We start from the raw sequence: 16,364 nt of genomic DNA on the forward strand, positions 1-16,364 counted from the left end.
CTACCTTTCTGGGTCTTGAACGTGTCAGTTGCGTTGCTGTCTATGCAAGGTCAGAAAGCTTTTGGATTTCATCAAAAAAAAAAAGTATTTTCAAGATGAACAAAGGTCTTACAGGTTTGGAACGACATGAGGCTGAGTAATTAATGACCCCAAAGTATATAACAAACTTATGGAGAAATAATATAATCAGCAATAATTTTGCAGCATGTATATTCACATGCAAACAGTATTTTAATTGATTAAATAAAAAGATCACGCTTACTTAAAAAACAGTATGTGGTAACAGTTTACAATTAGGTTTAATTTGTTAGCATTAGTTAACTATTAACCAATCAGATCTTCTTGTAAAATGTTCCGAAGTATATTGACGGTAGAGTTATGGCATCAAATAGTAATATTTAAATATTTTATACCATGGTAATGAATATTATGTACCAATGCACTTCATTTTATGGGTCCTAGTAATTCTGAGTCCTGTGCTTTTGTATAGCACTGAAAAGTTTGAAGGTAAAGTTCCCTTACAGAATAAAAATTAACAGATTTACTCAGCCCCATGTGTCATGATGTTCATGTCCTGCTTTCTTCAGTCGAAAAGAAATGAAGGTTTTTGAGAAACAACATTCCAGAATTTTTCTCCATATAGTGGGGAAAAACTCCATCTCAGTTTTTCCTCCAACTTCAAAATCGTCCGACATCGTTGTTTTACCTTTATTTTTGTAAAGGCTGATTGACTTTCTTTGCACGTTCGCTTTGTAAACATTGGTTATGTGATTGGATGAGCATTTGTGGTTAAAAAGTAAAAAATTTGAATTGTTATTAGAAAATAACCGATTGCTTCGCTAGATAAGACCCTTATTTCTTGGCTGAGAGCCCTTTGAAGCTGCACTGAAACTGCAATTTGGACCTTTGACTCGGTCCCCATTGAAGTTCACTATATGGTAAAAAAATGTTTTCCTCAAAAATCTTAATTTCTTATCGACTGAAGAAAGAAAGGCACAAACATCTTGGATGACATAGGGATGATTTTAAATTTGGACCTTGAGTCTGTAATAAAAGTTTAGGCTACACTGTATTTAACATTAATTAATTATAAATAAGTTAATCCTACATTAATCCTGCTGAAATTTCTTTGAGCTTTTAGCATCATTCCTGCATTTCAGTAGATACAGTATACGTGTCCAATAAATGATGTTTTCCCATGTTCAAAAAGTTCTGGTTCGTTCTTATTGGTGAAATTCTCTCAATGTGACTTTTTTTTAACGTGGAGATGTGATATTTGCGCAAAGCAACACTAGATCCCCAACTTTAGAAGCAATCTAACATTGCATTCGATCAATATTTAGTTAGCAGTTCCCTTAGCCCCTTTAGCACAAAGCTGTGATGTTCTTTCTGCCCAGATGTGTTGTGATCCTGTCAATGCCATATAATGTACGCTAGTGTAGGTCACGTGACAGTGCGGCTGCTGTATTCTCGTCTTGAGCAGCTAACACTCAGCGTCCTGTACAGCTGCAATCAAAACAGACGATTAAACCCCTCAGGCCTGAAGACGGGTAAGGATGGGGATATTCCATACAGCGTGATTTACAGGAAAACGTGTATTTTATTCATTAGTCAATCTTACGTTAATATTTAGCAGGGAGCTAGCTGTGTATTATGATAGCTGGTTAGCAAAGGTTACTTAAACGCTTAATTTTATTAAAACATGTTCTTGTTTTCAATGTTAACGTTAGTCGCTGGACGTTCTTAACTTCTTTCGAGGGAAACGGTAAGTATGTAACGTTACGTTTCAGAAAACCTGTTTACATGCCTTGCCAAAAGAGCTAACGTTACCATGCTATTGAGCATCCAATTCATTGAGGTTTCTCACAAAGTAATGCATATTGTGTTTAACGTTATCTCACTGTGTTCCTCATTATCGTCTCAGATGTGTTTAAAGATTCTCAAGGGAGGTCTATTTATATTTATGTGCCTTAAATGGAGTGTCTTTTGTGTAGGTCTACTCTGGTATAATATCCGAGCTTCTTCTGTGGGGCAGACCGGTCTACCTATTCGTATCAAATGGATAATGGGGACTGGGGGAATAGGGTATGTATGTGCAGAAATATTTAACACAAGTTATATTTACAAAGTGTTTATTAGCCACAGTTGTGTGTTATGTAGAACTGCTATTTTTTATTTGAATTAGAATTTAAAGTATTTCAATTTAAGGTATTCATATAACTGTAGCATGTGTTTTTAACTAGAACAAAATAAATAAGACAAATTTTGACCTGATAAAACCTTGTCTGAGCATTAAATTAAATATGTTTCAAATGGCTCCTATAAAATAATGTTCTAATTTACACAAATTTTCTAATAAACACTAATTCTTTGAACCAAGGTTGAAGAACACTTAATATTCCAGATTGCCGTCAACTGTCTTGATTTGTATGAATTGCAATATCAATGGATTGCTTTTTTCTTAACTGATCAGCTCTTTAATGTCAGTGGATTCTGATCTGGATTCTCACTGTAAATTATTTTATTGTTCATCAGCTAGAAAAAAAAAAGTTCTGAAAGTTATTCCAGTTATATTGTTCCTCTGTGTTATTGAAGGAACACTCCACTTTTTTTGGAAATAGGCTCATTCTCCAACTCCCCCCGAGTAAATAAGTTGAGTCTTACTGTTTTGAAATCCATGCAGTTCTAGCGATATCACTTTTAGCATAGCTTAGCATAGATCATTGAATCCTATTAGGGGGGGGGGGTCAACTGATTGGGTTTTTTAGGGCAGATGTTGTTACTGATTATTACAGATCAAGTAGACTGGTGTAAAAATGAAAAATAATGTCAAAATTTAGAACAATTTAAAATATTTTATCGGCAAATCGGTTTGAAAATGACAGATACTGATAACCATAAAAAGCTTAATATCGGTGCCAGTAATTGGTCGACCCCTAATTTACACTAAATAGCGATAGATTCTATTTACACTGCAAATCGAAACACACAAATAACTGTAAACTAACTGTAATTCTGACTGTAATTCTTTTTAAACTACATCCACCAAACTCGGCACAGACCTGATCTGATCAACTGATGGGATCAAAGGTTTTCCCATAACTGAAATTCAAATGCGTTCAGATTTTCATAGATGGACTGTTTGTTTTTTAGTCTGACTGTAAGGTCTGTGTAATCTTATTACAAGTTTTAAAGAGTATTTTAAATGATAAACATGTCGACATGCTTAACAAACCTTCCTTTTTTTTAGTTTCAGTTCAGCATCCTGTAGGCCGTTCTGCAATAGAAATCAGATTCCAACATATGAATTAAGAGACGCTTCCTGAATTTTGAATTTGCCCAGATTACAGCTGTTATTAGTGAGCCACAGAAAGTTTTGCTCCCAAAACAGCAAAAATTAAATTTTTCCAAAATTGTTTTAGTTTCATCCAAACGGTGGCATTTAATTAACGCTTCTCTGCTGACAGATTGACAGATTATTGGCATTAAAAGTCCCATTTAACCTGTTATGTGTGATGAACTGCATTAAAGGATTAGAAAAAATTCCTGATGATTTACGCAACCTTATGTCCTCCAAAGCCCTATTCAAACAGTAATTGTTTCTCATACAGACATCTGTAAAAATAAATTTACATATCACCTCAGTGATAAAACTCATGGATTCGGATGGCAATTTATTTACAGTGGAGGAGCGAGTTCTGTGATCCTACGAACCCGGAAACATGCTGCTCATGTGGCCAGTCACATGATTATCTGCTATAACTAAAATTAATTTTATTTACAAATTTATTCTTATTATTGTGTAAAATACATTTAAAAATACTTATTATTATGTAACATGTATTCTTATTATTCCAAGCATATTTTACAATATATAATCCTATTTATTATTTGATTATTTAAAACACCTGTTTAAAAATAGGAAAATAAATGTGCTATAGTTGTATTTATATGCAATATAGTTACGTATATATCTGAATATAATACAGATTTTAAATTTGTATTGCATACCTGCTGCTTCCATAATAAAGACCCATTTCAAATGTTTCTGTGCTTTCTCTTTCTGCTCACACTGGCTGTGATCTTGTAAATACTTTCCAGCATTTCAGTTATTAATATGCATGCAAACTACAGCAAAGTACAACACCTACCGTATTGTGTTGGGCAGTGGTCAAAAAGGTATTAAACATTAAATTTTAAATCGATTTCTTCTCGTAAACTCAGAGATATGGTTTCAGACAGAAAGTAAATTACTACACGACCTTGGTGTTTGTCAAAAAACAGTAAGTAATTTGGCCAAGGATTTTTACGCAGGTAGTGGGAGATAAACATTTTGTATTCGGACGTCAATAAAATCACTGACTACCCCTAAAAATAACTTGCTTCCCCCTGAGAAACAATTACCATCCGAATAGGGCTCAAAATGTTCATTTGTTTATTTCTTAAGTCGAAAAGAAATTATGAAGGTTTTTGAGGAAAACATTCCAGGATTTTTCTCCATATAGTGGACTTTAATGGTGGCCAACAGGTTAAAGGTCCAAATTGCAGTTTCAATGCAGCTTCAAAGGGCTCTACATTGCGCTCTGATTGTTTCACTTTTCACCATTGTTTTCACAACCCTTTTTCCTGGGATCGTGTACAACTTTTTAAGCTGCATCGAAACAATTTGGACTATCAACCTGTTGCGCACCACTGAAGTCCACTATATATGGAGAAAAATCCTGGAATGTTTTCCTCAAAAACCTTAATTTCTTTTCGACTAAAGAAAGACAGACATGAACATCTTGGATTACGTGGGGATGAGTAAATTACCAGAAAATTAATATTTTGAAAGTGAACTTATCCTTTAATGATTCTCTGCCTTTGTCCATCTCTTGTAGTTGACTCACCCAGTCACCTTAAATGTTGGAGGTCATCTCTACACAACCTCCATCTCCACTCTTCAACGTTACCCAGACTCCATGCTGGGCGCCATGTTTCGCGGCGACTTCCCCACCACACGGGACGCTCAGGGAAACTACTTCATCGATCGGGACGGGACGCTTTTCCGCTACATATTAAACTTCCTGCGCACATCCGAGCTCACGCTTCCTGTTGACTTCATGGAGATGGACCTTCTGCGTAAAGAAGCTGACTTCTATCAAATTGAACCTTTAATCCAATGCCTCAATGACCCAAAGCCTCTGTATCCGCTGGACACTTTTGAGCAGGTGGTTGAGTTGTCCAGCACCCGCAAGCTGTCTAAGTACTCGAACCCAGTAGCGGTTATTATTACACAACTAACCATAACCACCAAGGTCCACTCGCTGCTGGAGGGAATATCCAACAACTTCACTAAGTGGAACAAACACATGATGGACACCAGAGACTGTCAGGTGTCCTTCACCTTTGGACCATGTGACCACCAACAAGAGGTGTCTCTAAGGGTCCACCTCATGGACTACATCACCAAACAGGGATTCACAATCCGGAACACACGGGTGCACCACATGAGCGAGCGTGCCAACGAGAACACAGTGGAGCACCACTGGACTTTCTGCCGGCTAGCGTATAAAGTAGAAGATTGACCAAATCATGAATGTGCTACCAAATGAGGTTGCTGCTGTTTTCAATCTGTAGAAATTCCATTGTCAGTTGAGACCAAGCAGAAGAAAAAAGGGAATGAAATGTAAAGGATCATGCCATGCAATGCAGAACATTTTGCAAAAGCATTCAAATAATATATGATACAAACGCATTTGCAATACATATTCAAATAATACTCAAGCATCTTTCAGTAATCTATGAACACCTTGACCACAAAACAGATTCACCAGAAAATGTTTCAGGTATTCATTCATTCCATCTGATCTGAAATCTGTCAAACATTGTGCACTATGTGCAACATCAAGATGTCAGCGTGCATGTATTTCTATCACGTTCTTTAAGTATTAAATGTCCACATGCTGTAAATGGAAATAAATTTGACTGATTCATTCATCAGTTTCATTTAAAAAAAAAACATCAGTATGAGCCGGTTGTTTCTTTTTATTATCCACTTCTAAATAATAGAGAGGTCAAATTCAAAAGTTACAATAGGGTATTTTCTAAAATCTTAAAATGACAGTTGACTTAATTTTAATTCTGACATCATGTCACCTTCAGGTTTCTTTCTTCTGTTGAACAGAACAACACAATACAACATTTTGAAAAGAAAGTTGGAAACCAAACACTGACCTTTATTGTATTTTTCCATTCTAAATATTTTTATATTTATTTGAAGTTTTGTATTATAAGAATTATATATAACTTTAATATATTAGTTAAATTACATACACTTCTAGCAGTGAGTTAGAACCACAAGCAATGATGAGTAGTCCCTGTATGTAAGGGACTTGGTGGAGTCGTGCCAGCAGACCTATTAGAACCAGTGTTGCCAAGTTTTTCGTGTCTGCAGGTTTAAAGGCACAGTATGTAAGTTTTTCACTGCTAGAGGGCGCGTATTTAAAACAAACAACGAAACAATGGTGTAGTTCGATGATGCCGTGATTGAGTGTGGAATTATGGTAGTTGTAGTCTTCATTCCCACAGCCGATGCAATCCCTGGGGACTTGGGCAGAAATCATATTCATGGATGAGCTAATGTATTAAAGACTTCATGTCACTGTAGTATGAAGCAAGGTGGGACTGAAAGTTGTGGAAATGAAACGAAGACGCTGGAGTGATTGCTAATTAAGGACGAATGCGATACAGGGCTCGAGAGCAGCAGAGCTTTTATTCTGCCACAGTCGACCACTTCCGCTTTTTCCGGTAATGCGTGTGTAGGAAAATCAGTGCTGTTTTTTCATACTAGATACATTTAAGTGTGTTGAAAGTTCTGTTATAATACTACTCTGTGTGTTTGTCTCCTGTCTAATAAAATGCAGAACATATTTTTGGTTTCTACAAAACAAAACTGCAGGTGACGCAATAACATGGTCCGTTACATTAGTTAAAATCATTGTGTGCATTTTTGTATTAAAGCCTTACTCTTTTCTTAATCCCACTCCAACATTCTAATATTAAACATAATTTTCGCGCATCTCTGAGTCGCTATCAATTTGCAGAGTATTTAAATTGCTTTGAATGCAGCTCATGTTGGATGTAGGGTTGCCCAATCCTCATTTTTTTTCACGGAATTAGGCTGGTTTTAAACTGTTGCAGTGGGTAGATTTTCCATGGGTTAAAAGTTTAAAATATTGCATAAATTCCATTTTACTGAAATGCTGGTTTGAAACATTTTGCATTCTACCTGTGATAAAACTGTGGTAGATATTAGTTTAGTGAAGGCCATTGTGATGCCACTGTCGTAGGAAGCTTTTTAGCTGTATTTACGATCAATCTGCGTAATGGTGACTGTGAAATATGTAGTTTTGGTATGGAAATTACATATTTTGATACCAAAACTAGGACCCCAACAACTCCTAAACTAAAATAAACTAAAATATGGTCACCCTATCTAGGGTTACCACTTTTAATACAAAAAAATAAGGGACGCATACTGCAGCGGGGGCCACATCCCTTGGGGGCCAAGACCACAGTGATCACAGGTCCAATGGCATTCCAGTGGTGGTAAATCGCAACTTAAAATATGTTTTCAGGGAAAGTATGAACACTTGGACTTTATAATAAACAGTCTTTTATTGAAAACTGTGTAAACAGGTGCAGTCAGTCTTAAAAGACCCGCCCTCCTCACTGGACAGTTAAAAAGACCAATCAAATTAACGATGACATCAAGTCTTACCCAATCAAAATTAGGAAAGGAGGCATCTTCATAAAATGCGTGTGGGATGATTTGCATGAGATGCTGCTTTAAAAAAAGGATAAAAAATACGGGACAAAACCCGTCCCGTATTGATTCAAAACGGGACGTGCAATTTAATTCTCAAATACGGGACGATTCCGTATTGTAAGGGACGGGTGGCAACCCTAACTTTCATATTAAGATAAAACATTAAAATAATATGGCACACCAGTTTACAATATCTAGCAGGAAAACAAGCTGTTTTGTACAGCTAACAACAGCTGGAAGTGGATGAGACTTGAGGCCAGACATATTAAATTTTCTCTCTCAGGAGGAAAATAAGGTGAATAGTGTGATATTAATCAACAGGAAAAGAAAATTTTACCAGGGGAACCCCGCCAAAGAACGAGATTTTTACCGGGGGGACCCCACACCTTAACGCTATTGGGTTGGTTTTGGGCTAGGTTTGAATGGAAATTGGGCGGGTTTTGTTGTGAAAACCTGGCAACCCTGATTAGAATACACTATTCATGACGTTTAGGCCGCCATGTTTTCCTCTTCTGTCAGAGAAGCGGAAACATGCGTTAAGACGGTGCAAGATCAGTGTTGAAGGACAACTGTTCGCATGTTGTATTCTAGCGAATAAAACTCATTTTCATAAGCTCATATAATTGTGCTGTGAAGTGAAGTGTCTTGCCGGTAACTGTGTTTTAAAATAACAAGATGTTTGGAAAAAGTCAAAACCTAAAATATATACTAAGTCTTGTACCTGGAAAAAGACGTTTTGGGACGTACAGATTTTTGCCCGTGTTCTTCTGTATCGGTGGTGTCATGGAGTGGATCATGATTAACGTGAGAATAGGAAAAGAAACGTTTTGTAAGTATGCTAAGTTAAATCTTATGTATATATACATACACGCCCCTCTGTTTAAAGCGTTTTTGTGCATCACTCTGCGTCCTCTTTGCGCAGTGCTGTGCTTTTTTCACATTGGCATGATTTTCTTACTGAAATCTTTGAAGCAAAATACTTTTAATATGTATCAATCTTAGTAACGTACGGTACAAATTCACTTTATGCTTAGATTGTGTTGCTTAATCAATTTTTAGTTAAGGTGAATGCGTTGTACTTTTTTAATGCTTTTTAAAGAAGTCTCTTCTGCTCACCAAGCCTGCATTTATTTGATCTAAACTACAGCAACAACAGTTAAATACTAAAATATTTTCACTATTTAAAACTGTTTTCTATTTGAATATATTTTAAAATCTAATTTATTTCTGTGATTTCAAAGCTGAATTTTTAGCATCATTACTCCAGTCATATGATCCTTCAGAAATCATTCTAATATTCTGATTTGCTGCTCAAAAACATTTATTACTATTATGTTGATAACATACAACATTTTTCAGCTTTCTTTGATGAATAAAAAGTTCAGAACAGTATTTATCTGAAATAGAAATCTTTAGTAACATTATAAATGTCTTCATCATCACTTTTGATCAATGTAAAGCATCCATGCTAAGTATTCATTTACATAATTTATTCCCAAAAAAATAAAAAAATGATACTCACTTTAAGCTTTTGTATGGTATAATGTTATAAAAGCTTTTTATTTTAGATAAATGCTGATCTTTGGATCTTTCTATTCATTAAAGAATCCAGAAAGAAATGTACTGTTTAAAATATTGATAATAATAACAACAAAATCAGCAAATCAGCATTTGAATGATTTCTGAGGAATCGTGTGACACTGAAGACTGGCGTAATAATGCTACAAATTTAGCTTTGATCACAGGAATAGATTTCCTTTTAAAGTATTTTCAAAGCAGTTATTTTAAATAAAAAAAAGTTGAGAAAAAAAAAGTTATAATAAATTTTTTTTTTTTAAATATTTATTTTCTTATTATTATTTTTTTTTTTTTTGCTGTGCTTTGGTTTAAATAAATGCAGGCTTGGTGAGCAAAAGCTACCCATTTAGATCTATCTAGGTCTATAAGAATTTGCTTTTAATTGTGTATTGGATATGGTTATGGAAAAGTAATACAAAAAAATTCTGGCTTCACAGATGATGTCTACAGAAGAAAACAATCAGAGAGGGAATACCAGCACAAGATTGAGGAGGGCTTGGTTGTCCTCACAGACTCTGAAGCCAAATGAGATCATCAGAACACACTGGAAATAATAAATGATCGTCATGATGAAGAGACTGAAGCCAAAACCATTTTGAGACTTTTGCACACTAACACACTTTTGACATCATTAAAAAATTGAGCTATTAGGCTACATCAACTGTAAGGCAGCTGTGACCTGAACTGCGTGATTATGAGGACAAATGAGGTGCAGAAGACTGTGAATGTTTGTTTCTGTAAAGGTGTCCATTTGCGTATTATCTGAAAGATAAAGATGGCTATTTACACAAAAAAAATGATCTGTCTGTTATGCGGTTCTACGTAATATACTTTCTTTAGTACTTTCTTTCTTTAATTTCCTATAATTATTGCTTATCGTAATAATGAAAAACTTTATTAGTTATTGTCATTAAAATTGAAAATAAATAAATAAATAATAATAATAATGACAGTATCTTATAATAATGACAGTATCTTGTAATAATGACTTAAAATCATCCAACTAATTTTTCCCAAAAGAGTGGGTGCGGCCTTTTGTAAATTGATGGGTGTGGCTTCCGGTCTCATCGGCATCCAGCTATTTTTAGCTGTACAAAACTGCTGGTTTTGCTGCTTAATATTACAGACTGGTGTGCCATACCATATTATTGTAATGTATGAACACACTAGTTTGTAATGCAAGCAGTGTTAACGTTTACTGCACGTTGTTAATCTTGTTATTTACCTATAGCGGCTAATGCTGCGTTCCAGGCAGGTTTTTTAACTGGTTAAATCACCACTTCAAACCACGACTCACGACTTTGTAGCGTTCCAGGCAAGTCAAGCCAAACTGTCTGGGCACATTTATGAATTATTATTATTTTTATATTATTATTAATTTGATTCCAACGTTATATTGTCCTAAGCTCTATTTTTCCACCTTGTGCCACTTGTAAACACCGCACCCATTATGCTGATGATACACTGGGCAACTTTTTGAGCAATTTTATTGGCCAACTTTTTTTGAGCAATGTTGCTTGGGCACTTTCTCATTAAAAATGGGTAACACATTTCTATCTGGAAAATTTTGATCTGTTGTGGGCTCTGTATCACACCTGGCTGCCCATATACGGCAACATTTGCCAAAGTTGCCCAGCAACATTGCTCAAAAAGTTGCCCATGTATCATCAGCATTAGGGCTGACTTTGTTGTTTCGCGGGCTATGTTACGTCAGAACTCCTAACTGGGAGTACATCGATCTAGCAGGAGTTCACGAGTGGGAAGTCACGGGTTTGACTGCCGTTCCAGTGCACTTTCACTGGTAGAAGGTCGGAAAAACACGGGTAACTTACTGGTTGTCTGGAACGCGGCATAATTAACCGGAAGTCTCGTCCACAGGCTTACTTACTTTCGTGTTGAAGAAAAAGGTAGTAAATTAGAAAGTTTCATGTATGGATTTAGTTCCCAAATCATTATGATGATAAACTTTATCAAAATACACATATATTTATTCTCTACTTTTTTTTTTTTACCAAGCTGTGGTAGAAACAGGCTTCCATAATAAAAAAAATGTTATTGTAAATTTTAGTAAATACTTTGTGTCATTCTTACACGTTTATGAAAATAAAGACCATATGTCAGTCCAAAATTATTTTATTTACCAGCATTGGATATCAGTAACAGATGTCAGTAATATCTTTTTCACATTGACATTCTCTGCCTCATGATTTTACTACAGTCTTTCGTTGCAAAAACATTAACAAAAAGATTACATTGTAAAAAAAAAAAAAAGTCAATAAACGTTTGTTATTGTCTGTATATGCTTCTAACAAATGATCTAAATGATCTTAAATGTCTAAAAGCTTGATGCACTCAAAGTTAAAATTCTTTGTTAAGCTGTTAAACCTTTGTGAATGTGCTTTCTATCATCTTAACAGTGGTTGCCAGTTGGACGACGGCTTACGGAACATTTTCTTCTTCTCAGTGGATCACTTGTAGTGTCCAATCGGTAGAGCTCTCAGACAGATGAAGCTGTTGGGATGCTGGGCCAACGTTATCGGGTTTCCGTCGAGCCGAACCTCCTGCATGTTGTACCTGATGTAATGCGTGTTATTTCCTTTGCAGAACGTGTCATCCGTCAGTGACGTTATGTTGTTGTTCTGAAAATCATTTTCAAAAGAGGTTTATACATATACGGTGCTAGCGCTAGCACTCAATACCACAGTCTAAATATATTAAAGCTGCAGTCCGTAACTTTTTTGTATTCATAATATACAAAATGTATATAGTAAGCGAGTACATCATGAATCTATTTTCCAAACCATGTTTTAGGCGTATCCCGAATCACTACGGTACACCAATAATAAGTTTTAATACTCGGACTATTTTAGACTGGTTCTGGTAGGAACCGCTGCGGAGTAGCCCAGTACCTGCGTGACTCGTCATAGACATAAACAGAATGAAGTAGCTCCGGCTACAATGTTCTTCCGCAAGACGCATGCAGTTCTGTTTATTAACCGCTAGAGCGCCAAAAGTCACGGACTTCAGCATTATTACAATATAGCGATGACCATACATGCAAATGAACCACACGCAGGCTTTCTGGCAGTGGCGGGATGGCCTCCAGCCCGTTGTCTCCAAGGTACAGGTATGACAGCCTGGTGAGTTTCTAATGAAAATGATGAAAGCCACTTTTGAGTAAAACAACAAAATATAATTTTGTATGCATTGTTTGATTCGTTTTTACCTTGAAAATGTTCGCCTTTACTCCCTTTGTTTTCAGTAGATTGTGGTTGACATTGAGAGACATAAGTTTAGCTGGCAGCATTGGCAGTTTGACCAGCCTGTTCTCAGCCAGTGTTAGTTCCTCAAGCTGGTCGAGTTTTGAAAAGGCTCCATCTTCTATTTCAGAGATCAGATTGCCACTCAGGTCAATTCTTCTCAGTGTGGCTGTAAAATAACACAATATGGAGCTGTTTAACTTTCTGTCATCATTTACAGAAAGTTCTGTGGAACATATATATATATATATTTTTTTTGTCCATGCACTCATAAAAATAAATGTTCCAAAGTGGGTTTTCACAGCAGTGCCATAAAAGAACAAACCGTTTATAAAAGAACAACTTTTTTGTAGTGTGAATAACGTTGTTCCAAAATCAAGATATCATTTGTGTATTGGAAAGTTTCCATGGATGGTAAAGCTTCCTCATTGAATTATACAATTGAAGTCAAAAGTTTACATACACCTTGCAGAATCTGCAAAATGTTAATTATTTTACCGAAATAAGAGGGATCATACAGAATTCATTTTATTTTTTTATTTAGTACTGACCTAACCAGTTAAACTCTCTTCGGAAAAAGTTCCCAAAGTTACTTCAGTTCCCAAAAATAGTTTTTTTTTCAGCATTTTTGTGTATTTGAACCTCTTTCCAACAATGACTGTATGATTTTGAGATCCATCTTTTCGCTTTAAGGACAACTGAGGGACTCATATGCAACTATTACAGAAGTTTCAAACACTCACCGATTCTTCATAAGGAAACACAATGTTTTAGGAGCTGGGGTGAAAACTTTTGGAATTTGAAGATCAGGGAAAAATTAACTTATTTTGCCCTCTGGGAAACATGTAACTAAATTAAAAGAACTGATATTCAGGCAAAAAAAGAAAAATGTTCACATCTTCATTTTGTCCAAAAGTTTACACCCCTGGTTTTTAATGCATCGTGTTTCCATCTGGAGCACAGTGAGCGTTTGAACCTTCTGTAATAGTTGCATATGAGTCCCTCAGTTGCTCTCAGTGTGAAAAGATGGATCTCAAATCATACAGTCTTTGCTGGAAAGGGTTCAAATATAAAAAATGCTGAAAAACCAAAGAATTTGTGGGACTTTTCTGAATAACAGCAGGCAGTTTATCTGTTCAGGACAAACAAGGGACTCTTGAACAATTATCTCTAAACAAAAAAAAACACAGGTGTGGATCATTCAGGTAACAACAGAGTATTAGGAATCAAGTGTATGTAAACTTTTGAACGGGGTCATTTTTTATAAATTCAACTTTTATTTTCTCTTGCGGACTATATGTACACATATTTTATGTGAAATATCTTATTCAGGTCAGTACTAAATTAAAAATAACATGCATTTTGTATGATCCATCTTATTTTGCTAATTTTTTTTTTACAATTTTGCAGATTCTGCAAGGTGTATGTAAACTTTTGACTTAAACTGTATTTGTTAATTAATGACGTCATCATTGATTGTCCAAAGGGGTTTGAAATGACATGAGGATGAGTAAATGATGACTATCCCTTTAAACGCACAAAAGCTTCTAGGTTCGTCTCCCCTTCTATACTAGTGACTCTAAGGGACCTAAACACACTTTCCCAGTTCTGTTTTAGAGCCATTAAAAGCAGCAAGGAAAATTTCACTCAGTTGCTTTGATTACATTGACCCGATTCCAACACATTGTGTCTGCGGTGGCCACACCTAAAAAGCATTTCCCTCACCAATATTGCCAAAATCTTTATTGGTAATTTTCGTGATTTTGTTGAAACGCGCGTAGAGGTAAGCCGTCTCCTTTGGCAGCGGTGGAACTGTTGTCATGTCAGGAGTAACCTCCTCACAGTACACCGATCCAGTCAAACACACACACATCAGGCACGTGGGAAGGTCTGAAAAATAAAATAACAATCGAAAGACTAAAATAGTATTTGCAATCAAAATAATGCAAAATTGAAATCAGTAACAATTACCCTGGTCATCTTTACGGTCTGCTCCTGGACTGTCATCATCGGTATCAGTTGGACTTTCATAGTCTGTGTTAAGAATTACTTTTTTCTAGTAGATGAAAAGAAATTGTTATTTTGTTTTCTCTCAAAACTAACAAGTTCAACCAGTTCACAAGCCCAGATAACTTGCCGATGCTGCTGTTTTCAATTGGATAGAATCCCATTATGGATTTTAACAGGATTTTTCCATTGCATATCTTTCTTGGAGAAGATGTATTTCTAATTATACAAGCATATATTCATCCAGCAAAATTCTATTGTACTATGACAATGTATACAAATCAGCATTCAATTGCCATACCTTCGGTTTCTTGGCTTCCATGACAATTCTACTCTCTGAGATTAATTCTTCGTCACCTTCTATTTTCAATGTCCCTTTGTGTTTAGGCACCACTTTGTTGGGTCTTGCCGGTTCACAAAATATCCACGGTACGGTCACGAAAAACAGTAAAATCCTCAGATCCATCATCTTGTGAGGAGAAACAGTTGCTGTGTGTGAAGAGGAGAGAGGAGCAGCGCAGTGTGTCACAGCCTTAGAGTCGAATGAGACCTTTAAAGAGTTTCTCAGCAGTGACTGCCTGCGAACCATTAAAAAACAATCCATGAAACTGGCTTTAACCCACTCTGTGCTGTCTTAAGTTTATTTAACGGATCACTCGCCCCATTCCCGCCAAAATAAATAGCTGTGATCCACTTTACACATGGGTTTTGTCCTAAAGCATGTTTTGAAATTGTGGAGCGACGTGGATAAAAACTTTGAAATTGATACATTTTGTGGTCTTCTTGTGAAATCTTACAACAATAATAAGACCTGCGTTCCTCCCTTTTGTGACAGAATGAGACATTTTCAGAGAACACTGTGATTCGGAAAAGCAGAGGGGAAATATAGGGGGGAATGAACTGTGCTGGCCACGGAAAGACAGGAAATTATTATTGGTTCAGGAATCTTGGACAGCATGTTTGAATATGGCGAACTTTTAAAACTTGCAAACTCAAAAACTCTGTTTCATCCATCGATATGTGATGTTCAATAGCTTTATTGTTAGAAATGCAGCTGGGTTTGTTTGGGAGGTATCAGGGGATGGATTGCGAGAATAGGGAGAAAAACGTCTGTCCCGCTGTTTTTCATTAGATTTGGGCAAGAAGTAATATCATCTGTACATCGGAAATGCATGAGAAAGTGCTTTGAGAGAAGAAGTGATAAAGAATTGATGGTTTTAACAGAGGTCTTTTGAGCATCTACTGGTTATTACATCTTATTTTATCTGGGGCATTTGATAACCTGGGAACAGAATTAGCAGGTGTTCAAACAAACACATGCCAAGAGTTTTAAAAGGCACTTCCTCGACCTCCCTCTGGGTGCCGTTACTTAACCCGATGGGACGCAGGATGAAATTAAAGAGCCTAGACAGACACAAACTATACAGTTTAACATGCAGATAAAGATAAAGATGGGCAAATTTATTATTTGTGGAAAGTCCGGATATTATTCTGCATGGTTTGCCTACAACTCTAGCAACTGATGCATAATGGAGAGAGTGTGAACATCTCAACAGATGTGAGAATCAATGAGGGCTTTAGTGTTTTGGCTTGTTTCAGGCAGAATATATTAGTTGAGTAACAACTGGACAGTGTCAGACAGCTGGATGCAGAACTCACTTTTACATGTTGTTTGAACATTAATGTGTGTTGGCAGTTTGTGTACACAA

At 36.1% G+C, this 16,364-nt stretch overlaps 3 protein-coding genes across 6 annotated transcripts; 2 read left to right on the top strand and 1 right to left on the bottom strand.

The window, feature by feature from the left end:
• Window positions 1-79: 79 nt before the first annotated feature.
• kctd6b (potassium channel tetramerization domain containing 6b) lies at window positions 80-5,993 on the top strand. 4 transcript variants are annotated; one of them, XM_073823429.1, is made up of 4 exons: window positions 80-1,550; window positions 1,731-1,765; window positions 1,995-2,085; window positions 4,881-5,993. In XM_073823429.1, the coding sequence occupies exons 3-4, from the start codon at window positions 2,059-2,061 to the stop codon at window positions 5,565-5,567; spliced, it is 714 nt and encodes a 237-aa protein (XP_073679530.1). In that variant the 5' UTR covers window positions 80-1,550; window positions 1,731-1,765; window positions 1,995-2,058; the 3' UTR covers window positions 5,568-5,993. The 4 variants fall into 4 exon arrangements, with proteins under 4 accessions (XP_073679530.1, XP_073679528.1, XP_073679529.1 ...); XM_073823427.1 differs by having other exon boundaries at window positions 80-1,765; XM_073823428.1 differs by lacking the exon at window positions 1,731-1,765.
• A 2,346-nt stretch (window positions 5,994-8,339) lies between these two features.
• uqcc5 (ubiquinol-cytochrome c reductase complex assembly factor 5) lies at window positions 8,340-10,199 on the top strand. Its single transcript, XM_073823110.1, has 2 exons — window positions 8,340-8,639; window positions 9,826-10,199. The coding sequence occupies exons 1-2, from the start codon at window positions 8,486-8,488 to the stop codon at window positions 9,915-9,917; spliced, it is 246 nt and encodes an 81-aa protein (XP_073679211.1). The 5' UTR covers window positions 8,340-8,485; the 3' UTR covers window positions 9,918-10,199.
• Window positions 10,200-11,505: 1,306 nt separating this feature from the next.
• ognb (osteoglycin, paralog b) lies at window positions 11,506-15,278 on the bottom strand. Its single transcript, XM_073823109.1, has 6 exons — window positions 14,957-15,278; window positions 14,620-14,704; window positions 14,374-14,538; window positions 12,615-12,817; window positions 12,444-12,536; window positions 11,506-12,027 (listed from the first exon to the last, which is right to left on the bottom strand). Exons 1-6 carry the CDS (start codon window positions 15,257-15,259, stop codon window positions 11,857-11,859), a joined length of 1,020 nt encoding a protein of 339 aa, XP_073679210.1. The 5' UTR covers window positions 15,260-15,278; the 3' UTR covers window positions 11,506-11,856.
• Window positions 15,279-16,364: the final 1,086 nt, after the last annotated feature.

The sequence above is a fragment of the Garra rufa genome, chromosome 18, assembly GCF_049309525.1.
Source record: "Garra rufa chromosome 18, GarRuf1.0, whole genome shotgun sequence".
Taxonomy (NCBI): domain Eukaryota; kingdom Metazoa; phylum Chordata; class Actinopteri; order Cypriniformes; family Cyprinidae; genus Garra; species Garra rufa.